Genomic DNA, 25,874 nt, shown 5'->3' on the forward strand with positions numbered 1-25,874 from the left:
TACATGTTCCCATAGGTCTTAGCATAATGGGACTCTGGCCATTGATTGGAATTCCTCAGCACTACTGTAGTGTAAATAACTGCTGCTACTAATGTAATCAAATATCTAAATGTATTCTTCATCTAAATGTCCTGCTCTCACACAAAACTGCTGCTGTTCAATTACTTTTCTCTTAAATCACCTAAGGAACTGAAGTTCATTTTGATGTCTTACGAAATGATGTCCCTTAATTTTCTCTCTTTATGCCATTGTAGCAATATCAGTATTTTCCTTTTTTGTGTGTTATTTTTGGATAAATAAAATTTTTGAACATACCAATTCTCCAGATTCTTTCGTTAAGTTTTAATACTAAATCTCTTTAAAGAGTTTAGTGAAGTGCTGTCCACTGAAGTAAAAACTAAAACATGTGAAATTAGATTTTAAAATTAGCCAGAAGGAAAACATGAACTTCTTGTCTTCTATCTTTTATAAACAGATTAATTCCCCTTCCCACTGGTAGCCTTTTTTATTCAAAATAATTTATGGTTTAAAGTAGCTAGGGAGTGTTTTTTCTGATATTCACTGTTTTAACATTTTGATTTTGTTGGTAAAATGCAGGCTGAGTTTTGTAAATCTAGTTATTTAAATTAATAAAATATCAAAAAATCACTTTTAATACCAGAAATCTTAGCTAGACTGCTAAAAAGTATTTTTTTACTGATACCATCAGAAGGCTCTCTTTCATGCTGGTGAGGTCCATACCATGAAATAGGACTTTCTAGAGACCAGAATATTTGCAATATCTTAATGGAATATTGCCAGTTAGGACCCCAGACCTGGAAAGACTTGCACATATGCATAATTTATTCATAAACATAATGCATGGGTGTATATTCTTTGCAAGATGAAGGTCTTAAATTAAGTTCAAAAGCTATATGTTGTAAAATTAGGATTTTTGTTTAACTGAAGATCAATAGAGATGTGTCCACAATTTTAAAAATTGAATTTCAGTGCAAGCTTTGTTCTTCAAGTATGTCAGTGTGGGTTCTGCTGTAGGTGCATATGTGCTTCATGTGCATGAAACCAGATTCTTTTCACTCGCAGTGTCCACTGGGACCACACGTGCACTTTGAGCCTCCTTGTGCTCTTGCATGAGGGCATAAAAGGTGGGATCTCCATGTTGCTCCTCCAGTTACCTCTTGCTACCTGTGCTAGTGAGATGGAACTTGGAAATGTCTTACCTGCTGGTACTCTAGCATCCGCTATCTTGTCAAAAATGTTCAGCTCATCTGAAGAATCTTCAGAACAGCCTTTGGTTTCTTCATTTTAAAATCTTGGACTGAATAAACTCCACTTGGATTGAATTCTGCTCACCTGACACCCCCACTTCTCTGGTACAAGGATTCAAGATGGTGGACTCAAAATCCATGGGCTTTAAGCCTTGCACATCCTGCGATGAACTGAATTCCGCTCAAAGACTTGACATAGCAGGTACCTACCCAGCAGGTACTTAGTCTGCTTTTCATTCTCCACCCAGACCTGAAAAGAAGTCTAGAGAGACAAGGCTGAAGCTCCAATTCTTAAACCCGTAAAAGAGTCATGTTGGACCTTGAAGACCCAGGTTCCAGGTCCCTGTACTGGTTAAGCCAGCACAGTCCAATGGACCATCAAGTAGGCTGGGGTGGGGAACCTGTGGCCCACAGGCCGGATGCAGCCCACTGCTTCATTTCATCTGGTGCGAGGCAAGTCTCGGTGCGGCAGGTGGAAGCCCCAAGCCTTGATGCCCTCCCCACCCCGTGAGGCTGGAACTGCAAGCGCTGGCTTGCCCTGCTGCAGGAGAAAGCTAGGGTTGCCAGGCCATTAAAAGTCTGGTCAGCTCTGCACAGCTCCTAGAAGCGACCAGCATGTCCCTGCGGCCCCTAGGAACAGGAGTGATCAGGGAAACTCCGTGCACTGCCTTCAGCGCCAGTTCTACAACTCCCATTGGCCAGGAACCGCCCCTTCCCAGGGCTGTGTGTGGCCCGCAACTGATTTTTTTTTTTTTTCCTGTGGATCAATGGCCCTTTGGTTAGAAGAAAAGTTCCCCACTCCTGACGTAGGCAGTTGATGCCTAAGACTTTGGCAGAGAAATTGGCACTGAACAAAGAGTTGGCTCTGACATACACATTGATGTCATTCATGGTGTTGGATGCATCCAGAAGCTTAACATCAAAGGCAATGCCCCAGACCTCAAAGCAAGGCTGTGAAAGGGAACTCTTAGAACAGGGGAGGAGCTCAAGGAAGAGCTCTACATCATCTCATACAGAGAGACCCAGACATACCCCCGAGGCTTCATTCAACAGCAAGTGAGATGGAGCAGACTACACTGGCACTGTGATTCGTATCAAAAGCACCCTGCCAACCCTTGCACCAGAGGTGTGACCACAACCAGCACCTACTGTCCCAAGCATCAAAGAGCCACTCAGAGAGAGGTCTCCCCAATGGCATCACTGGCTTGGCCACTGTTGCTTGACTGCCAGGAAGAACAGTGTCCAGGGTTACAAGCACAGCAGCTCCTGTCTGTACCCTTTAATGATTTATCCTCCACATCAGCTGACAGTCAGCCCAGCCCAAATATCCATGGGGTGATTTTAAAGTATTCCAAGAGCTCCTGGTTTAGATCACAGACCTCAGTCATCTCCAAGAAATCTCATAAATTGACAAACCGTTCACGGACCAACCAATGTTGCTTTCCCCATAAATGGTCCTTAGGAATCTATAAATTTCCGGTATACCACAAATCATACCACAACAAGAACATTAGCAGAGACAGTGGATGAAGTCATAACATAGACAGATTAGCAGTCTAAGAAGCAGCTGAGATATGGTAGAGCCTGTCAACTCTCCTCAACTCAGGCCACATGCACATCATCCATCCATATGGCAGCAAATTTAATGATTTGTTCAAGAGCTGTACCACGACCAGTCAAATGAGCAGCACTTCTTTCGGAAGCTATCTTGCCTCATTTCACCAGGCATTGTCAGATATTGTCACCAACAAATGGGTGCTGGATATCATCACTGACCACTGTACCATCCAGTTCCTCTCCTTACTCTTCCCACGGTTTTTCCCGTGCCTCTTCAGGGACTATTCTCATGAGAGCCTTTTACAAACAGAAGTGGCCTCATTGCTTCATAGATACTATAGGACAATCTGCCTCAAGAATACTGGCTCCATTGCGTTCCCCCAGATTCCTCTGTTTCCCCAGGATAATACCCAGATCAGATGAGGCAGGGCTACTGTTATCATGATAGCCAAAATTGTCTCAGCCAGCATGATGCTATCAGATCTATTCTAGATATCCAACCAACTTCCCATTTGCCTGGACATAGTGTCTCAGAACTAGGGTCAGATAATGCACCTAGACTCAGTCCCTGCGCCTGATGGCCCGGATACTGCTTGCATAGTATCACTGACAGGTACTCCAGACAAGCACAGGAAATTCTGATGCAGAGCAGGAAAGAAGAACCTACTCTGTGAAACAGAAAAGGTTTTCCATATGGGTGACTCAAACCAAGGTGAATCCAGGCAAAGCTCTGAACCCCAGGATCCTGGACTATGTGCTGCTTCTGAGCCTATTCCTTGGTTAGAGACCAACTATCACCTGAGACCTTAGTGTGGTCCACTTGTGGCTCATGGAACCTCACTTCGAACCTCTATTGGAATGTTCAATGTACTACCTTACCATCAAGGTGGTTTCCTTGGTTGTCATACGTCAGCATGAAGAATCAGCAGGATCTAAGCTGTTATGGCTAAACTGCCTGACACTCCATTTCACAGGGACAAAGTGTGATGAGACCACACCCCAAGTTCATTCCCAAAGTAGTCTCAGAATTTCACTCGACTCAATCACCTTACTAGTTGTCTTCCCAAGAAGAAAAGAACTTCACACCCTGGACTTCTTCTCCAGAGTTCAGCTCTACTATCTAGACAGAACCAAGGCCTTCCAGCTTTCTACCCATCTCTTTGTGGCCGTATCAGCTGTATCAAAAGGCTCAGCAGTCTTCTCAAACTTTCCAGTACATCACAAAGTGCACTTCCCCCTCTTCCTAATTGCCTTGTAAACTTCTCTCTTTGAATGTGAAGCTGAACTCCATCAGGGCACAAGCAGCCCCATTGGCCTGCTTTAGAAATGTGCCAGTTCCAGAGATTTGTAAGGAAGCTACGTGGAGTAACGCTCTGAATTTTGTTAAATGTTATGCACTTGAAATGTCAGCCAAGGAGACACCAAGTTTGGAAGGGGAGTGCATCAATCTTTATTTGATTAACACCATCGATACTCCTCATACCCACCATCCCCATAAGGTTACTGCTTGCCTATATCGTACAGTGACACATACTTGATGAAGAAAGTATGGTCATTTCCCTACAGTAACTGTGGTCTTTAAGATTTTGTAGTCAGTGTGGATTCCAAGATCTGCCATCCATTTCTGCTTTTCAGAGTCCTCAGCTTCACAGGAATTGTGAGAGAACTGAGGAGGTTTCAGAGCCCACCCCCCTTTTATGCCTTTATAGGAGTACGAGGAGGCTCAGGGTTTGTTCATGGCCCTGATGGACACTGCTAGCAAAAATAATCTGGTCTCGCTCATATGGGGTGCCTGTGTACTTATAGTGGGATCTGCATTGACTACAACATCTTGAAGGACAAGAGTTACTGAAGGGTAACTAATTAATTTGTACTCTTTTTACAGTAAACATTCCCTTCTGGTATCTGAAGTACAGATACTAAGAACCTGGAGGGGAATCTTGATATTTTTTTTTCTTTTTAAATATGTTGAAATCACTTCCTTTTACATAGATGAACTCTTGTTTTTGTGCCTGATGTTCAGCGCAGTGGAGATCTTCTGGCCATTTTTGCCTTTTGATAAGTGTGCACTGTGCCCGTTTATTTAATTGGAAGTGTTGTGTGTATCCAAGAGCAACGTTTTTTTAAATATAGACATTAGGGTTTTATAGCCCCTCATTAGCATGATGGCTCAGATTATAATAATATAATGTACTATTATAGGAAATATCATTTGAAAATCTACATGGCATTTTTCATCTCAAAGCAGCTTTATAAGACTATACAGCAGAGGTGGTGTGACAACTCATCTCCATTGTGAAAACATATCTGTCCTCGTATGCCAAAAACTCTATATTCCTGTATAAGTGTTTTTTGGGGCTTTAGCCATCCAGCTGAAACTGAAAGGGAAACTTAGTTGGCAGAAATCATCTCCCTGAACTAGAATGGGGCCAGAAAGTTGGGGCTGAAACTGTATGCATGTAAACAGAGTAATGCAGTCTTCTTCGAGTGATGTCCCTGTGGGTGCTCCACTTTAGGTGTCCGTGCACCCCTGTGCTCATAATCAGAGATTTATGGTAGCAGTGCCCGGTTGGGTCACACATGCACGGTCCCCATCTTGCGCCGCTTCAGGCGGTTAACTGGCGCTGTGTGACCAACCCCCAAGTTCCTTCTCTACTGCCTTTGGCTTGAGTTGGAGCAACTAGCAGTGCCTCGCAGCTTCTGAGTAGCTTAGTTCTCGCTTTGTTAGAATAGTTAGCATTAATACTTTATCCCCATCCTTTTGATTTTTTAAAAAAAATTATGCCTTTCCCACCACAATGGACATTTTGGAGCCTGTGGGCAGCATATCCACAACAACAATGACGTGTACTTGTCGGTCTTCCCAGAGCTGGCACACATCAATCACCTTTATTAACACCACAGGGACTGTCTGACACCTCAGAATGGGGCTGAAGAGGAGGAGGAATTCTCTGACCAGGACGATGCACCTGAAGTCCACTTCTCTTCATCCTCACCTGATGACACGATTATGCTCCCACCTCTCAACACAGGTGATAATTTCAAACAATTCCAAGACCTCTACAAGAGAGTTGCCACCTCACTGGACATTTCTTTTGAAAGAAGTCCAGGAGTCTCGACATAAATTAGTAGATATACTGCACACATGGACCTCATCTAAAATTTCCCTTCCAATGAATGATGCCGTTATGGACCCTTTGTAGTGGCTCTGGCAAACCCCTGCAATGCTTCCACCTACCTGTAAGAGGTCTGATTTAAAAAGAATTACATGCCTGCGAAGGACACTGAATTCCTCTTTTCACATCCAACGCCAAACTCATTGGTGATTGACACAGTCAATGAACAGGGTAGACAACAATACTCCAGAAATACTCCGTATGACAAAGACTAGAAACAGCTCCACCTTTTCAGCTGCAAAGCATACTCTGCTGCGACCTTACAATTAAGAACAGCAAACTACGAAGCCTTACTGGCAAAGTATGACCACAATAACTACTCAAGTCTTTCTGAATTTACTGAGTTTATTCCAGACAACAAAAAAGAACAGTACAAATCTGTCATAAGGTCAACTCATAACCAGAACAGCATTACAGGCCGCTCTTGACTCGGTAGATTCAGCAGTGAGATCTATAGCAACTGCGATGGTTATGAGGAGGGCTTCCTGGTTCCATCTATCTGGATTCCTATAGCCGGTACAGTTGACTGTAGAAGACTTACCATTTGAGGGATCCAAACTCTTTGCAGACAAAACAAAGATGAGTCGTTACACATGCTCAAGGACTCGAGGGTGACTTGTGATCTCTGGGCATTCACACACCTGAGATCAAAAGAAGACAGGGAAGTTATCAAACCTCTCAAAGATTCCAATCCCCTCTATATGCACAATACCATAGATACTATGAACATCGGGGGCGGAAACAGAAAACTTCAAGGAGCTCTCATGGCAGACCCACCTTACACAATCTTTTTCAAAGATAAAATATCCCTCAGACCACATTCCAACTTTCTACCTAAAGTTGTCTCATCCTTTCACCGCAATCAACCATCCACTTCCCAAAGTTTTTTTCCCCAAACCACATACGGACAGACGATAGTCCAGATTACACTCCTTGGATGTCCGCAGGGCTATAGCCTTCTGCATTGACAGAACAAAATCTTTTCACAAGTCTCCAAAACTGTTTTTCAATCACCGAACAATCAAAAGGCAATGCCATATCCAAATAACAGCTATCCAAATGAATATCGGACTGCATAAAATCCTGTTACCTCCAGCATGACCGACAGCCCCCTACGGGGATCTGCATGCATTCTGCCTGAGCCCTATCAGCCTCCATAGTGTTTCTTCACAATGTTCCCATCATGGAAATCTGTAGCGTCGCAACCTGGGCCGCACTACGCACATTTACCCAGCATTATGCTTTGCAACAACATGCATCTTACAATACCCTGTTCTGTCACATTGACTCTCATCTGCTGCAACTTCAATGCCGAAGCCCCCTCCTTCCACCAGAGGGCACTGCTCTGAAGTCACTTAAAGTGGAGCACCCACAGGGACATCACTTGAAGAAGAGAAAATTACTCACTTTGTGCAGTAACGGAGGCTCTTAGAGATCAGATGTGTGTCCCTCTGGGTGCTCCACTACCCTCCCGCCTCCCCTCTGCTTCGGAGTTCATTACTAGGCTCTGCGGTAGAGAAGGAACAGAGCAGGGGTTGGTCACACAGCGCCACTTAACCGCCTGAAGCGGCCTGAGACTGGAACTGTGCATGTGCGACCCAACTGGGCACTGCTATCAGAAATCTCTGATTACGAGCGCAGGGGCGCACGGACACCTGAAGTGGAGCACCCACAGGGACAAGCATCTCGAGCCTCCCTTCCTGCACAAGGGCCTCTTCAGTGGCCCTATCTGATAGAAGGCTGTCTATTTTGCAAAATTGGTTGCTATACATGAATTTGTATTTACTAAGCTGTATTGAGTAACATTCTGTTTAAACAGTTTTCATTTGATTTGAGAGCTGCTTATTAACTTTGCGCTTCAGACACTAAGGTAATTTAGGGTCTGTCTTATATTTCATACTGTTTTGAATAACCATCCCAAATGAGCCACTTGCTTTTTAAAAGGGTACCTTCTGTGGACATTTGTTTTTGTTTTACCTGGTTACAGTAGCATCTACTCTTTAAAAATCAGTGAACTCCAAGCTGGAGCAATCAGTCTTACCTGCATTAGGATTTAACAAACAAAATGGTGATGTGTATCCATCTAACGTTCTTTTCTGAGTTAGTGTCACAGTAACTGCCAGGATTTCTTCACCACTTTACAGCCCTGTTGTAGCTTTATTTAGTAACTGGGATTAATAGTCCCTTTTTAGAAAGTCCATCAGACATGTTTCATTTTACACATACTGAACACAAGCCTTCATCCAACATAATTATCTTAGACTTAGGTAATGTTGCTGTCGTAACAATGTTCAGACCCAAAATTTGGCCTACGATTGGCACATTCCAGTGAATAATGCTGCCCACATCCTAAACAAACATAGATGAACAAAAAAACCTTATGGATGTGCTGAAAATGGAAAGCTACTGCTGTACTTCTAGTACTGTGCACTGTGTGTTCTCTCTTTATTTATTTGTGTAAAAGGTTTATTGGTTTCATTTGAATATGAAGAAATCATTCAATTGGACCTGACTTATATGATCCATAAAAAGCTCTGGCTTGTTTTTTGCAGGGAGTAACTACAGGAAGATTTTTTCACTTTACAAAATATCTGTCTGAAAAATGTCTAAACTTAATCTTTTACCCACAGACTGTTGGCATATTGTTGAAGCCATGTAATGAAGATGCAGAAGTTGATGAAGAAAACAACAGTGAAAGGTATGCATTTCAGTTTCACTAATATCAGTTGGAAGTTGTGGATTGTTTTTTAAAATGTGAATTATTTGTTTGTGGTAATTGGTCACAATGCAATAACACACAGAGGCAAAAAGAAGCATTTATGAACTTGCCACTTAAAAATATGAAAGGTGAGGCACACAAACTTTCTGTAGTGTTGTCATCCAAAGTTCAGAGAACTTGTTTTTTCATTCAAAAAGAGAGATTCAAGGCAAAAAACGTGATTGGTTGACTGGGTATTCGCACAGCTACGTGTTCTGGGAAGGAGAGATGGGGAAGGTGTCAGAAGCAGCCTTGGTGCAGCCGGGAATGCAACTGACATATATTTTTAAGTTTTTTTCAAAATGAACTTGTCTTGATTGTTACTGCTCAAATCTTAAGTGCTGGGCTGGGGAAGAGCAGAATGAAGAATTAAAATACTAAGTTCAGTAATATTTGCTACCCAGTTGTTTTCACCAATGCAGCAAAATATTCTCTTCAGAAATCCCATTACAGTTCTAGCAATTATTGCAAACAAGAGAATAACAGACGGTCTTTATGCGATGGGTGTAAAGTCCCGCACACAAAGATGTCTAACGATTTGCAAGTTTCCTAGATGTCCCCTTCTCTCTCTCTCTAGGGTAGTGTTGTCATTATTTGTGAAGAGCAGAATATCACCAACTGTTACTATCAGCTAACAATCTTTATTTAAAACAATAACCAGTCTGTCTCTTATTTTTAGGCAAGATTGTGAATCAGTTGATGATAATGATAAAATGTCTTCACAATTGGTTCTGGTAAGAAATTGCTTCTTTCGTTTGCTTTTTCCTTATTTTTGTAAACTAAAGTTTTCAACAGCTTTTCCACTGTGTCGACAAACTTGGGTTAGGATTTTGATAATTTCATGTGTGTGTGTGGTATGTGTTAGTGGAAAACCATATCGGATGGCTATGCATAGTCTTCTAGAAGTAAAATATTCTTTCATGAAAAATGAAACCTTTGGTTGGCTAACCTTTTTTTTAAAAATTGTTTGAAAATGTAAAGAACTATACAGAGTGCTGTACAAATTTTAGTTACTCTTCTAAGAAGTTCGAAGGTTTATGACAATATGCTAATTTTTCAGGTAGGGAAGCAGAGAGACATTAAGCCACACAAAAAAACTAATGGCAGCACTAGAATTGGCAATTGCTAGTTCCTGGTGCCCAGTTACCAGATGATGAAAATAAATGTACTGTTTATTTAAATACAGGATTCTAGTAACAAGATTTGTGACCTGAATGCAAACACTGAATCAGAAATATCAGGAGATGGAAGTGTTAATGTTCTTGAGGAAGCAGTATGTATCCAAGTACCACATCTAGATCTGAAGAATGTATCTGATGGTGACAAATGGGAAGGTAATTTTTACTCTGATCTTGCAGTGTATTCAAAATCATGAAAATAAATGAAAAAATTAATCAAGATTAATCACAAGATTAAAAAAAATTACTGTATGTACTCATTCATAAACCTCTTCGGGCATGGAGCATCTTCAGGCATGGAGCCCCGCATTTCCCTGTGGCCGTGGTTTGCCGTTTCCAGCCAATGGGAGCTGCAGGAAGTGGCACCACTTCCCGCAGCTCCCATTGGCTGGAAATGGCAAACCACGGCCACTGGGAGCTGAGGGGCTCTGTGCCTGCGAACACTCCAGGTAAACAAAATGTCCCGACCCACCAGCGGCTTACCCTGACGGGCTGGGAGCCGAAGTCTGCCAACCCCTGAAATATGAAAGGGTCATACAGTTTTTACCATTTTTACTTATCCATCTTGGGGGGGGAGTGTCAGCTTGTAAACGAACCGGCTTATGATCGAGTATATACGGTAATGGCAATTAATGTTAAACAATAATATACCAATTTACATTTATTATAAATGTTTTTGGATGTTTTTCTACATTTTCAGATATGTTGATTTCAATTACAACACAGCATACAGCAACAGTATATAGAGCTCACTTTATATTTTTTATTAGAAATATTTGCACTGGAAAAATGTAAACAAAAGTAGTATTTTTCAATTCACCTCATACAAGTTCTGTAGAGCAATTACTCTATCATGAAAGTTCAACTTACAAATGTGGAATTTTTTATATAAAACTGCACTCAAAAATAAAACCATGTAAAAGTTTAAAGCCTACAAGTCCACTCAGTCCTACTTCTTGTTCAGCCAATCCCTGAGACAAATAAGTTTGTTTACATTTATGGGAAATAATGTTGCCCACTTCTTATTTACAATGTCACCTGAAAATGAGAACAGGCATTCACATGGCATTGCTGTAAATGTCATTGCAAGGTATTTACATGCCAGATATGCTAAACATTCGTATGCCCCTTAATGCTTCAACCACCATTCCAGAGGAAAGCTAACAAATCTAGTTAGTTTGTTTTGCATTAATCGCTTGAGTTAACTGCGATTAATTGACAGCCCTATAAGTAAGACGTTTTCATTATTCAGAGGCGAGCTATCTGACTGCTCATGCTTGTGTGTTCTTCAGTTTTATCTGAAGAATGCCTATTTACACTTGGGTATGACTACCACCATGTACAGGACTTTAAACTGCTGAACCCAGGGGTCATTGCCAATCTACAGCCCAGTTAAGAAAAGGACTTTTAGAAATCAAAAAGAAAAAAATAATTGTGCAGGAGTTTAAAGAAACAAACAAACAAACAAAACCAAGCAGCAAACCACCAAGTTTAGACTAGAGATATTCTAAGAATCCTAAGGGATTTTATGTGCCAAAACCCTGGCACATAAGTCCCTGGGGCTCCTTTGAAAATGTTTGCTTTAATCTTCTGTTATAAATGATATAAGCAAAGTAGTTTCTTGTGAATGACATTTTTTTAACTTAAAGCGCATCTGCCCTTAATAGTGATTTAAGGCAAGAGTAAATCTTTCTACATTTTATTGAATTGCAAAACTAAGGTATTAAACACTAGCCACACAATTTACGTTTGATTAGACCTGAAAGTTTTTTAAAAATCTACTTGTTTTTTTTACCTTAGAAATATCAGGAATGTCAGGTCTTGTCTTCTCTGTTCCATTGGAAGACCTAAAATTGTGTATTGAGAGCTTTTCAGCTTTCAGTTGAAGAAAGGTATTAAACATTTTTTAAAAAACTTTTCTTCCAAGTTTTCAGAAGTTCGGGTTTTGTAGGGGTTAACAAAAGTGTTTTAAAATGTATGAATAAATATAATTTCTTCTCTCGATTCGATGCAAAAACCCCAAACCGTAACTTTTTCATGCATCACTTCTTGAAATATTTGTCTTAACTTGGGATTTGATCTGTTTTCCTCCTCTGATATTGATACATCTGAATTTTCATCAAACCACCTACACCTAGGCTAAATGGAATTGAGACACCGGGAAAATATTGTTCACTGCCATCAATAATAGTATAATCAGAGTCCATGTACTTCTACTTTTTTGTTTTAAAAAACAAAGAGTAGACAGCGCTTTTTACAGATTAGTACAAGGTCTAATACAAACAGTTGGGAGTAAAGCTGTATTTTCATCAAGCTGTTCTGATGACGTGTTTTTGAGAACAAAGTTTGAATGGTTTATAAATCACAAGCAATCTTTGATAGATTGCAAACTTGCAAGAGGGAAACTTCCCTTGTTGCCCTGTGACCATACTTAAACCTTAATGAAATATTCCTAAAGTGTACATAAATTAGTGACTCATCAAGCAGATATAGCACATCTCAGTTAGTGTATAAAGTTATACTCAGAATATCAAACAGTGATAATCATTTGAGATAATTGCTACTATAGTTTGTCATCTGTTTGATAATGCTCATTTTACCTATGCATATTATTTGCGTGTAATTGGTCTCCACCAATAATAATTTCCTGCATGAATCCACACATTCCCTCCCATACCTTGCAAAATAGTTAGCTTTGAGCCAAAAGAAACTGTTTGTTCTATTTATGTGTTTAGATTAGTTGCCAGTTTACGCTCTTGGGTGCTAGTAAAATTTTAAGTTTGGAGGGCATACCATTTGATACAGGAGTAACTATGTGCAGGATGCTGAGGACCCTGAGGCCAAGTTTTCAATCTTTGCTCAGAGTTAGGCATCCAAGTTTGAACATTTTGGCCTGTGCATAGTTAAAGAAAGTAATTCACATTTTCATTCGCAATAGCTTATTTATATTATGTTGTACACTACGTCAGTGTTAATCTGTTTTCATTATATATTCTTATAAAACCTATGTGGCTTTCATTTTTCTTTGTTTTCATGAATTCTCTATATATAGAGTATACCTTAATTTCATATATCCAGTTCTTAAGATAATTTTTTGATCCGTTTTGCGTAAATTATTTTAAGATGGTAGGAATGTCTAGTTCTCTGGTCCTGTTTAGAATTATTGTTAGACCCCAATCTTCCAAGCGCTCATGCTGGTGCAGACCTTTTTGGCATCCTGTTTTAAGCCAATGAGTGCAGGCCCTGTGAATGCAGAAGTCTTCATTAGTGCAACTGTTTGCAAGATTGGGATTCATTTTCATTATAATATCTTGTTGGCAGAATCTTAAAAGGTTTGTGACCAGTCAGATTCTTGCCTCGTTTAAATGGCATTAAAAGCTTGCTCTTCTAATAGTGAAAAAAGCAAACTCGGGGACATAAATCATTTAGTCTTATCACTGGAGGGTGATAGGTGGAAGAAGAAGCTTTCCACATTTGTCCTGCGTGTATAGGGATTACTGATCTCCATTACTTACTTGTGAACAAAAGCTGTATTTTGAACATGTGTGTTTGTTAAAATGTGGAGATGCAATGTGGGTTTTTATTTGAATTGCAGTCAAAAATGATTTTCTTCTTTTAAAACTTTGTAAAGACTTTGGATTAACAGCCTCATTTGGCAAGTGTTGAGAACCCTTAACTGCCATTGAAGTTACTGGGAGTTAAGTGCTCTCAGGACCTAGCCCAAATGAGTAATTGAGCAGTGGGAATGCTTTCCTGTGGTACTGTATCTTCCTGCTTTACATGTTATGTATGGTTTGTTCTGACTGTGCTGTGTGTTCACTTTAGTATTTTTGCCATTCTTTTTCATTTTATTAGCGTCATGCCCTATCACTTTCCCCCTCATTGATTTCAAAACAATGCATCTGCAGAGAGAAGGGGAGGGTAAGTATGGTTCACCATATGTTCAGTTATCTGCCTTTTTGATGGTTTATGGTTTGCTTTCTAACTAGCCCTTCACCTGCTCTCCCCATATTTTGGGACAATTCTGATCTTCAAGTGAAAAAGCTTCCCTTTTTGTATCTTACGCTCATGTTTACAAGTCAATTGTTCAAACAATTATGAATTTCTTTTTCAATGGGAAGCAGGTACAAGGGTTATTTTTAAATGTTACATTGTGGGTTTATTGTCATTCTGCACACTTTGAACTCAGTTTTCAAATTCCAGACTTTCACTGGAAAATACAGATTCTGTTACCTTTTGAAAAGAGAAATGAAATATTTTTTAGAAATATAAGCAAACTGCTGGGCAATAAAACATATTTCAGAATTTTAAAGGACACTATCAACTGACTTGTTAAGGTTTTAACTTTTTAAACCTTTTAAAGATTCTCTATTGTTTTGTAATCCCCTGCTTAAAAGCAGTCTCTTCCAACAAATAGTTTCCTTGCTTCTGATGGAGCTTGACATTTGTAACTCCTTTATGTTTACCTCCTTGTTTGTTCACAACAAAAACAATTTTGCCAGCACAGCATAGCTTCAGGAGTAGTGTTGAACTGTGACTGCAGATCAACACATGGAGAAGACTGGAGTTGTGTAGCGCCTACATAAATATTAATTTAACCCCCCCCCCATCGTTGTAGAGATGGATTTAAGTAAATAAATATTGCTCCTAAACTAATTGATAGTGTCCATTTTACCTAGCACTATTCAAATGTCAAGAGGATAACTATATAAATAAATTGGTCAAGTACTCTGGAAATCTATCTGCTCTGTAATTTTTCTGCAACTCTTACCGAAAATGCATACTTCCCATAGTCTCCAAGTTGCTTAAGTCTAGAAATAATGCACGAATGTGCTGTTGATTTTGCAAAACAAATGCATACCCATTAGATATATTTTGAAATACCTGACAGAATTTGTAGCTTTCTAATGTATTTCACTATATTTATTCACTTTGTGTGTGACATATTGTTTATAGTATACAAGATTAAGCATTGGATACTCATTTATTTTTCCTTTTGACACTGTTGTTTTATTACTCTTTTAATAGACTAGTGCCATTTTTGTGTTCTTGTTTGTATTTTGTAGAGCCATTTCCTGCCTTTAAATCTTGGCAGGAGGACAGTGAATCTGGAGAAGCTCAGCTTTCCCCACAAGCTGGAAGAATGAATAGTCATCCTTTGGAGGAGGACTGTCACCCAGTGTTGTCACATCGTAGTTTGGATTTTGGACAAAGCCAGCGTTTCTTGCATGATCCAGAAACATTAGACTCCTCATCAAAAGCACTTTCTTTTGTTAGGTGTGTATATTAGTGTAATTTGGAAAAAACGGTTAGCATGAAAATAATTGTTGTTGTATCTCAGCTTTCTGTTGTAGATCCTCAAGTTTTTCAAGACTTGGTTGACTAGTTGAAGGTCCAAGTGTATTATGTGGTTATGTGGCCATTCAAATGATCACATAATTTTCCCTTTTGTAAAACTGCTATATAAGTGTCTCCTTATGCCAAAACTAGTTGGTCAGGGAGCTTTGTTTTAAAGGGATCAAACTGAAGAAGGCAGCAGGTGCTGGGGTACTGCTTTTTGAAGAAGTGCTTGTCCTGCAGAGTTCTTGCAAAGACTGAGCTATAGAGCTCTGTAGAACAGGCTTTTCCTCCAACTGGTGAGCTTGCTAAAGAGGGGCTTCCTCTTGCACGCTTTGGAGCTCCTCTAGAGTAGGGGCAGGGCAGGCTGATGCTTCTGTGCACTGTAAGATCCCCACAGCAGGGGATGTGCCTGCCTTGTGTCATTCCTCAGCTTGGTTTTAATGTTAACAGCTCCCCAACTGTATCTCTTTTGGACTTCCCCACAGACCGATCTGACTTGGAGACTTTCCACCTCCTTCCCAGCTGCTACTTTGTGTCACTTGGGGAAGAATGGGAGTTCAGTTTTGATGAGACTTACGGGAGGCTAGTTGTGGGGAGAGCAGCCCTAGGTTACTCTCTGGAGGGTAGAGAGGTTTGTGGCATTGTAGTGAGTGAGGGTTTCCTCTGTGCTGGCTGTTGCTGCATAGTTTAGCTCTAATGTGCCTTGTAGTACAAGAGGTTTTGAAAGATGTAGTTTGTAGTTGTGAGAGATGCTTTTGTAAGTGGAAAGAGGCCCCTAATAGTTTGGCCGACCAATCATCACTATAAAGTTGCTTCCAGCTCTGCTGAAATAGAAGAGCAGTTTAGAAAAAAGTTTTCAGTCAAGACTCTTGGACCTGCACCTTCCTGTTCTTGTCACAAGCTCTCTCCATGATGGACAGCAAAGGCAGTTTAAAATTGCTATATTTGTGAAGCTTATTTTAGTTTAAGATTTCTGACTACAGTGAAAAGTCTTATTAGAATCTGACAAGAAGATGCTATTTCCTTAGTTTGGGATCTTGGGTGAAGAATAACACTTTTTTCCAAATCTTCTAGGTTGCAGTGCATCTTTCAACTCTGTGTTCGAGGGAACAGAGATGTATTTTACCTGTCTCTGGAAGCAGGCAAAGAAATGTCCTGAGTTCACTAAAGAAATCACCAGAGTGCTTTTTTTCAGGGTCTAGAAAAAGTACTACTTTCTATTAGCCTTATCTTTGAGACTGGAGAGCTTCAGAGGGCTAGGATCTGAATAGATAATTAATGTTTGAAGTTGCATTGTCTGCAGTTTTCTAAAATGAATGCTACTATTGTAACCTTGGAGAAGGATGCAATCAGCAAAGACCTTCTAGCCTTGAAGATGAGATGTGCATGAAGACTGAAGAGTCCTTGAAGTACTGAAGCATCAGCAATACAGACTTTTATACCCTCCTTTATTCAAGGGCCTTGGTATGGTAGCTTGGTGGAACAATCTGAAAAGACTTTTCTGAAGAGAGATGTTAGTCTTGGCAGCTTCTTTTGTGTAAGGTACTCCCTAGGTACTCTTTTGAACCCTGCATTATGTGTGCGAAGAATTTTTTTTGCATTAGCAAAACTTTCAAGAGGGAATTTATTAAATAAAATTGTTGAAGAAATTGCAGGCAAAGGTGCTTGAGTTAGAATTTTGTTTTGTCCATTGAAAGCCAAAGGACCTCTTGCTCTCCTATGCTTTTTGGAGCCCAGGAGAATCAAAACCTGCACATGACCTGGGCAAGGAAGTGTGGAAGGTAGGAGGGCCAGCTTTAATGCATGGAACCTTACTTGACCGGAACCCTATGGAAGCAGAGGCATTCTCTGAAGTCTAGGTTCACAGTCTGGAAGTAGACAGAGCTGTATGACAGCTGCTTTATGTGGCATACCCATCACACCCAATGAAGAGCAAAATGGTACAAGCTTGTTCAGCCCAAGCCTGCAATAACAGCTTAGGTTCTGCATCTGCGCTGTGGAAAAGCCCTTGCTCCCAAGAACTGTTGGAAGGTAGCAGTGGTTAGGGGGAGCACTTAACACTACAGTTTCTGAAGGAATCATGCTGTCAAGCAGATACTGGGGAGATGGGAGGCTGCCAGCAATGTGAAGGCACCTGGGTTCTGTATGGGTGTCCTTACTTCCACTAGATCCCTAAGATCTTCAGCTGTAGGGTCTGAACCCCTAGTATTTTCTGCTGTGAAGAATGATTGAGTTTCAACTCAAGGAGTTGCGAATTCTCTATATGGTAGTAATCTGCTTAGGGGAGCATGACCCTCAAAGAGAGCCAATCATTCAGTGTCCTTTTCTGTCCAATACTATTACTCTGAAAAGTAGTTTTTAAAAAGTGATTGAATGTGTGTTGAAAATAGTTGTTCCAGGACTTGAGAAACTGAGAACAGGAAAGACCAGATGGGACTCTAACTCTTCGTTCAGCTTTAAATGTTTTGACATGAAAAGTTTTTTGTCTCTTCCCATTCCCTCACCAAAGTCAAGAGAAAATTGAAAGTTTGGGAAAGACCTATACTATGGTGCAAATTGATGAGTACAATCTCAGAAAAGTGCATATCAGATCTATACAGAATAAGAATATATACCCTTCGTAACACTAATCAAGCATGTGAAATCTTTGAGGCACCAGATATCCCAAATATTGCTAGCTATGAAATGATACCCTGTTCTGTATACTACAGACAGGTGCATTCGTGGAAATTCTGTAACTACTGATTCTTGGTCTTGAAGCGTGGAAGAGTTTCAGCCGTATTGGATCCCAAGAAGCTGAACAAATGCACAAGGAAATCCAAATGCAGCATGAGGACTCCATCTTCAAATATATCATTAATAAACCGTAGGGATTGTAGGGTTTATATATTTGGTGGATGCGTATCTTGATAGCCATGTGAAACTTAAAAGCTGTTTTAATTGGTAAAATCCTTACTAGTATTTTAATTGATAGCTTATTTTCAGCAGCTCTGTGTTTTTGTGCTATCACTGAGTCTAACAGGGGAATCTTTGTTTTCCCTTCTTAACTAGCATCTTGGTCAAGGAAAACTTCAGAGAAAAAATAACTCCAAAGAATAATCTAGGATTTGAGATGAATGGGTTTGTTGATAATCTGAAGAAAGAACAGCTTTTTAACCCAGTCAGATCATCTCTCATCTCGGAGTTCAGTTAGGCATTAGAAGAGTGATCATCTGTGCTTTGGAAGAGTGGGTCACCGTACTACAGAATAGTTATTTTTGCATTAATTAAGAACAATTCAGAGGTGTGCATGTTTAAAAGAACAACCCTAGTGTTACAGTACTTGGGGGGGCTAGGGATTCTCTTATCTCAATGTCTTATCACTACCCAGGGCATCAAGATAAGAGAATCCCTATCTCTGGGTATTGTAAGACGAGGGTTGTTCTTTTAAACATGTGCACACACCTGAATTGTTCTGATTAATGCTGTTTCTCCTGTACAGTTGGTCATACAAAAAATTAACCTGTATTTTCTAATCTGAGTTTCAGTCAGTCTCTGAATCACTGATGTTATGGATGAGCCAGGAACAGTATGGCAGGGGCCTCTGCTACAAAATCCATCAAAGGAACTGTTTTTAGAACAAATGCTCTTTGATGCAGGGATGTCTTCCTCTGTATTTATAAAGAATTCAGTACATTTTGGGCACTCCGGCAATCTAAAATGATAACACTTGTAGCAGACACCAACCTGAGAGTAGTAAGTGTGCATTGAAGCAACTCGTTGGTCAAGGGAAAATCTCTTGAAGAACTCACTAAGAATAAGAATATTTTTTTATATTCTTTTATTTCCCTGTTTGTGGTTTTACTGTTAATTTATTTCTGTAGTGAGGATTGATGGACGTGTTCTCTGTGAATAAATGAAATGTCTTGCCTGTTTATTTGGAGGGACCATTTTCACCAGCCTGATCCTTACATTTGTGTTTAAAGGAAAGATTATGGTTTTCCTTGTAGAAGTGGGTTCTGTAATAGCATAATAGTTTTTAGATGTCATAGTTCACAGCTTTTGGGATGAAATCATCTTGTGGCAAGAGATGTGACTCCACACTTGACTGGTAACTTTTCCAACTGCTCATATTTTCATCTGAGCAGAGTACAACCTTACAGTGACAATTAGTGGCAATGTAATGTCAGAGAAAAGAAGTTTATAGGTAGGAACGTTTTCCTCTTCATTCTGCTTAGTCATAAAAACAGATCCGTACCTTTTGCAGAATTCCATGTGACCTGTGAAATGCATGTAAATATACAGTTGCTTGCACTGGTTACAGCAGCAGTTTTGAAACATTTTCCCTGTATGACCCCATTTTCACATGTGACTGTGAAACTCCACTGTGTTGAGTGTGTGACTCCAGACAGCATTGAAGACACTAGTTAAAAATGGTGTCTCCATGCAGCATGACCTTGCATGCACTGTATGTATAAGGTCACACCGCATAGAGGACACCATTTTGGTTTATAAAATGGCATTCTCTACACAGAGTGACATCAGGTATGGTGTGTGAGGTAATGCTACATGGAGGGCACCATTTTGTATTGCAAAATAGCATCTTCCATGTGATATGACTGCACATGTATGGTGCATGTGAAGTCATGCTGTGTGGAGGACACCATTTTGTAAAATGGCGTCCTCTGCACGCTCAAGATTACTGTGACCCCCATCTGGTGTTGGAGTGACCCCACTTGGAGTCACAACCCACAGTTTGGGAACTGCTGTGCTACAATCTTTAAAAGGTACAAAACTTTTGACTGTTTTTTTCACTATTAATTCAGAACACGAAGAGCATCCTTTAGTTCAAAAGATGACAGAAGGGAAGACAGGACACCATATCAGCTGGTCAAGAAGTTGCAGAAAAAAATAAGACAATTTGAGGAACAATTTGAAAAGGACAAAAATAGTAAAGTAAGTTGTTAGTCTGCAAGTTAGCATCCTAACAATGTTTAAAAAAATATATCACCCTCACCCTCTTTTTTAATTTTTCAAGGCCAAAGTCTGTCACCCTTACTTACGTTGAAAGTTACCTTATTCCACAAGCAGTTTCATTAAAATTAACATCTACTTGTGGAGTAAGGTACAACTCCAACGTGAATAAAGGTGACATTCTGGCAATATCTGCCCAGCTTTTATGTAGGGGCTATGAATAGGGCGTGCTATGATGGGAGGGTGGGCTTCTGGCCGATGGAAAGAAGTTAATTTGGGACCGTATCCTTCAGTGAGTCCCTGCAGGGGCTTTCTCCTACTGGAACTCACCCATCTTCTCCACTCTCTTCTCCTGATGTTACCTGTAGCCGTGCCACTCTCTTCCTGTCTCAGACTGGAAAACATCTATAGTAGGCAGCATGCTGCCAGTGCTGAGACTGAAGGAGGACCGGCACTGACCTGCATGCAGGTTAGTTGGAGCTGTCAGATGAGATAATGTGGGTGTGGAGAAGGAGAGGAACAAGAACAGCTTAATTAGAATGCTCTATCTAGTGTAAAAATGTAAAATGTTTGTAAAGATTTCACTCAACAAGCTTTAGAGAACAAACATGTTGTGGTTCTCTTTGCCCCTGTGCAAATGTAGCTTGTGTATTTTTTTCCCAGCCCTCCTATAGTGATATTGCAGCCAATCCAAAGGTTTTAAAGTGGATGACAGAGCTTACCAAACTGAGAAAACAAATAAAAGGTATGGAATGTTGCACGAGTTTTGTTTTCAGACCAAGATAAGTTGTCTCACACTAAAACTGAAATAATTTACACATTCAAGAACAACCCTGGGGGTAGTAGAAATCATTTAACTTCTGGATCCTCCTGATTTGTTCTCCAAAATCAGGAGTAGTTTACACTTGTCTCTGAGACATCAGGAAGGGTTAATTGAAAGTAGTTTGTATAAATAACATTTATTATGTCATCCTATCATTTCTTTTGTCATCTGTCTGTTCTAAATAGTTTTTGAAATCTTTCTTCTTTGGGATGGGGCAATTTTCTTAATCCCAGATGAAAAGCACAAATGCTCAGATGGAGAATTCATACCTCAAACACGTCCACGAAGTAACACTCTTCCAAAAAGCTTTGGCTCTTCTCTTGACCATGAAGATGAAGAAAATGAAGATGAACCCCGGGTTGTGCAGAAAGAGAAGAAGCCTACGAAGGAGGCTACGCTTGAACTCATTTTGAAAAGACTGAAGGAGAAACGAGTTGAAAGATGCTTGCCAGAAGACATAAAAGTAAGTCTAAATTCACATTGCTTAGAAACAACAGCTTAAAATACTGTCTAAAAGAGCAATAAAACATCAGTCATCTGAGATGTAATTTTATCAGTAGGTGAGCTTATCTGTCTGGCAAGACCATTAGATTTATTTCAGATATCATTTAATTTTGAGGATGTCTCTGAGTAAAGCCATGTTTTTATTCAGAACTTCTCTCTTCTAACTATATTCTTGTTTGTACTTGCGGTGGAAAGGAGATGGTTGTAATTCTTCTCAGGAATGTCCTCTTTTAAGCCACTAATATATTAGGCTTCCAAAAATGCATCATTGCAGCACATTAGTTTGTTTTGCCAAAATATTCAAGTGTATGTTATTTCTGTTTCTTTAGATAAGGACAGAATATATGGAATATAACTAAATTTTCTGATTTGCTAAGATGCCTATCATTTGCCAAGTTGCCTAATGTAGAGAAGCTATTGAAAAGAGGTACTTGTATGTTTGACATAGATGTGAATTATTCTTGTCTAACAGAAAATGACAAAAGACCATTTGGCAGAAGAGAAAACATCTCTCCAAAAAAGTCTTCTGTACTATGAAAGTCAACATGGACGGCCGGTAATCTTTTCTTAACTTCCTCAAAACTACTCTAAAATACACTTAGGCAGCAATAACTGGTATGCAGTGAGGACCCCGACTGTTAGCAAAGTTATTGTAACAAGAAATAATGTAATCTATCAATTGTGCTCATCAATTTCCTTGTTACCATTGCTTCTTGTGGAGTTATACATAGTTTTAAAACTAACATGATCACATTCACTGATTATGTAGGGCTTTTTTTCTAAAGCAAAATGTTTATGTTGAAGGCAGGCTATGGAATGGAATGTATGTATAGTTCTGAAGCTGCAGAATTCTGCCCATTGACTTACAAAGAAGAGAGAAATCTTCTGCAAACACATTCCAGTGTTTTGGGGATTCAAGCCTTTTTGCCAGGATTCAAATCAGTTCATTGTGATTCAGATCACTGAATTTCTCACTTAAATTTTCATGGCCAAATATTTTTAATTTTTTCACAAAAATGGAAAATTCTAAAGGCACACGCATTTAATGTATTGTTGTCTTGCTGACTATAAGCATATAGCATATTTTTTATCTAATTCCCAATATAGAAGCTAGAACAGATCTGTGACTTGTCTTTGCAATATAACTCTCAGCCTGCATACTGCTTTTAACATGTGACACAGTGCTTTGCATAAATATAATATGAAGATTTTAGATCTAGCTTGGAAGACTTTAAGGACAACAAAACTCATGACCTACTGTTCCGCTGTGAAATGGAACTACTATACTGGAAACAGTTCTGTTGCTTGTAGTTGTTACTTCATATGTCCGGTTATATATGAAGTTAGCCGTTCCATCATTGTTCATGATAAAGTATCAAAATTGTGATGTGCTGAAAAACCAAACTGATACAAGTTGGAAGCAATATTCTTGCATCATTCTCTGTTTGTTTTGGTGTTGGCATTTTGGAAGAGGTGTAGTTGGAGCTGATGAAACAGTGATACAAATATCCTCTAAACCACTCGCAAGTTCTTTAAGATACAGTAAATATCCAAAATGAAATGCAACAAGAAAACTGTAAAATGTACTAGTTTTGAATGTCTGTAATTGAGGATATGATACAAGAGGGCTTGTATACTCTATTTATAACCTTGGAAAGACTTAGATCTAAAATTCTATATTTATTGCATTTTCTTGCTAGATGATTTCAGCAGCAGTATATTTCTCTCCACTTATTCATAGTTAATTATTCTAAATGTGTCCTTGATGGATTTTCTGCCAATCCAGTTGCCTTTAACCTGCCTCCCTATATGTGTCGCTGATTGATGTCACTAGTTGTCCAACCACTGGATGTTCCCAAGCCCATTTCAAATTGCTATTATCTTCCACCTCAAGGGGCCAGTATCCCAGCTGTGGATTACCAGTGTGCTGTGGTACTCTGGTCAGATCCCTTATGCTATAGGCCAGGAAGGGGATGGTGTAGAAGTTTAGCTATGCTGGCCCTGCATCACTCAGGGATTTCCCCCTATGGAGGGAATCCTTAGCTAGCCATTTATACTAGTTTTCTGGCTGCTTTATGCTGTCAGAGTAGTGACTGAGAATCTGCAGTAAAACCAAATGGTCTAACACAATAGCATCTTTCTCTTACTTTGCTTACCATTTTTAGAGAATTGTCAGAATTCATCCTCAGCCTGCCACTGCTCCAATCTTGGTCCCTTTTTCTCTTTCCCACAGCTCTTTGCAGTTAGAAGCTACTTTTCTACTTGAGCTGCCTTGTCTATTGGGAATTCTTCCCATCAGTTTTTCTTTAAATCATTCCTGAAAGCTGTGTTTCTTTTTGGTGTGTGTTTCTCTTAAGTGTTATGCTGTTAGGTTAAAAATAAACCACACTATATGACAAAGCCTAACTGAGCAGGATGTCTGAGCTGATGGCTGTTTGTGTGAAGTATGCTACTCTGTTACATATTTCTTTCTCTTTCTTTAGGTTACTAGAGAAGAAAGGCATATTGTTAAACCTCTCTATGATAGATACAGACTTGTGAAACAAATGTTGACTAGAGCAAGCATTACTCCCATCCTTGTAAGTAAAGCAAATATTTCTTCATGTGTTAACCAGACTATCACCTGACAAATGTTTTCAAATAGTTAATTTGCAAAACTTATCATGAATTAAAGTGCGCCATGCTGGAGTTTCCCTTTTAAAAACTATAGGGCACAATCCTTGTGCTCAAGGCTGTTGAGTGTGTGGGATGGCAAAGGTAGCTCTAAGCCACCTTTACACATGCCCCACCCTTGGGGACAGCCATATTGCACTCCTGCCTCTTCCTGCAGCACTGTACCTGGCCTCAGTGTGCTGTCTGCACCAGGGTGCCAGACACGGCTGGTGAAAGGCTGGCTGTGCTAGCTTTTGAGCAAGCTCAGGGGTCGTCCATACTGGGGGAATCTTCATCAGCCTCCTTTTTAGGGCTGGCATAAAGTTCCTTTGTGCCACTTAGATGGTACAAAGTAATCTTTCCAAAGGCTGAGGATCCAGCCCGATATAGAGAGTGTTTTCCTAATGGACTTTGGATTTTGTATGTGTCTCAAGAGTAAAAGTGTGAATGGAAATTCAGAAGGCAAATGTTTGAACTTTATGCAGATTGTATTACTGACATTTCTTTATGTAAGAGCTTAGAATACGCAACATCCATTTGTATATAACAAAAAGCAAATGTGGAATATTGCAGGGGTCACCATCAACTAAGAGGCGGAGTCAGATGCTACAGCCCATTATAGAAGGGGAAACTGCCCACTTCTTTGAAGAAATTAAGGTAAGTAAAACACTTATCAAATATTTCAGTTCCTCCTTGCATATTCAAGAGAAAGTGTTGTAAACTTCTACTTTTTCACCATGCAGGAAGAAGAGGAGGATGGTGATGGTTTGTCATCAGAATTTAATGATATCTTAAAAACTGCTGTCCAAACACAGTCTATTTCAAGCCCAGCTGAAAATTCGGAGTCTGATCTTGAAGAAGGTCAAGAAAAGCTGACTCGGGACCTCCGACTATCAAGTATCCGAGCAGCTTCTATGTGCGTATGAATAGGAAGTAATTAGTACTGTACTATTGTGAGAGTTACACTGAATGTACTTAAGACTATAACACCAAATGTGGAGTTTCTTAATATAAGCAGTTGTCTTTCTGTATCTCTCAACAAATGTGTGTGTTAAGTGATTCAAATGAAAAGGAAGTCATCTGAACGTCCAGTTCGGACCTTCTACTGTTCAGCTAAGTGTTTAATTCTCTTAGTAAGTTGTTTCAAATGATTTTGGGTTGATGACTGAAGAATTGTACTTCTTTTATTAATGATTAGCCTATGTCTATGTTGGTGTCCCCCCCGCCCCGCCCCCATCAAACATATCCTGGATACTAAACTACTTCTGAGCAAAATCAATGTAATATCAATACACCTAGATTCTTCATTTTGTTTTTAAGAGGGCAGATGAGGGTTTCCTTCTTATTACTTGGCCAACATCTTTTTCTTTCTTTCTTAATTTTTAGGCCTGAATTATTAGAGCAACTTTGGAAAGCCAGAGCTGAAAAAAAGAAGTTACGCAAAACTTTACGAGAATTTGAAGAGGGGTTTTATCAACAGAATGGGAGGTTAGTTTAACAGAAGAATGAAAATCAGGCTGGTGCTTCATTTTTCATTGACTATTGCTTTTTATTTATCAGACATATTAAAAGTTAACTCTGTTTGGGAAACTGAGGCACTAATTTTTGTAGCAGAGTGTCATCTTAATGTCCACTTAAATATGACCAACCTTCGTGCATTTCAGT

General features: G+C 39.7%; 1 protein-coding gene across 2 annotated transcripts in view; it reads left to right on the forward strand.

The window, feature by feature from the left end:
• The window catches only part of FAM13B (family with sequence similarity 13 member B), a 60,735-nt gene that overhangs the window by 31,332 nt on the left and 3,529 nt on the right, over positions 1 to 25,874 (forward strand). Inside the window, exons 9-21 of one of the 2 annotated variants that reach the window (XM_048860131.2) lie at positions 8,632 to 8,699; positions 9,439 to 9,493; positions 9,946 to 10,093; positions 13,793 to 13,858; positions 15,004 to 15,214; positions 20,083 to 20,212; positions 20,894 to 20,975; positions 21,287 to 21,516; positions 22,030 to 22,113; positions 24,041 to 24,136; positions 24,783 to 24,866; positions 24,953 to 25,125; positions 25,596 to 25,697. In XM_048860131.2, coding sequence (XP_048716088.1) covers positions 8,632 to 8,699; positions 9,439 to 9,493; positions 9,946 to 10,093; positions 13,793 to 13,858; positions 15,004 to 15,214; positions 20,083 to 20,212; positions 20,894 to 20,975; positions 21,287 to 21,516; positions 22,030 to 22,113; positions 24,041 to 24,136; positions 24,783 to 24,866; positions 24,953 to 25,125; positions 25,596 to 25,697 — 1,529 coding nt within the window. The remainder of the gene's footprint in view (positions 1 to 8,631; positions 8,700 to 9,438; positions 9,494 to 9,945; positions 10,094 to 13,792; positions 13,859 to 15,003; positions 15,215 to 20,082; positions 20,213 to 20,893; positions 20,976 to 21,286; positions 21,517 to 22,029; positions 22,114 to 24,040; positions 24,137 to 24,782; positions 24,867 to 24,952; positions 25,126 to 25,595; positions 25,698 to 25,874) is intronic. The other variant, XM_048860133.2, reaches the window with a different exon arrangement.

The sequence above is a fragment of the Caretta caretta genome, chromosome 8, assembly GCF_965140235.1.
Source record: "Caretta caretta isolate rCarCar2 chromosome 8, rCarCar1.hap1, whole genome shotgun sequence".
NCBI lineage: Eukaryota > Metazoa > Chordata > Testudines > Cheloniidae > Caretta > Caretta caretta.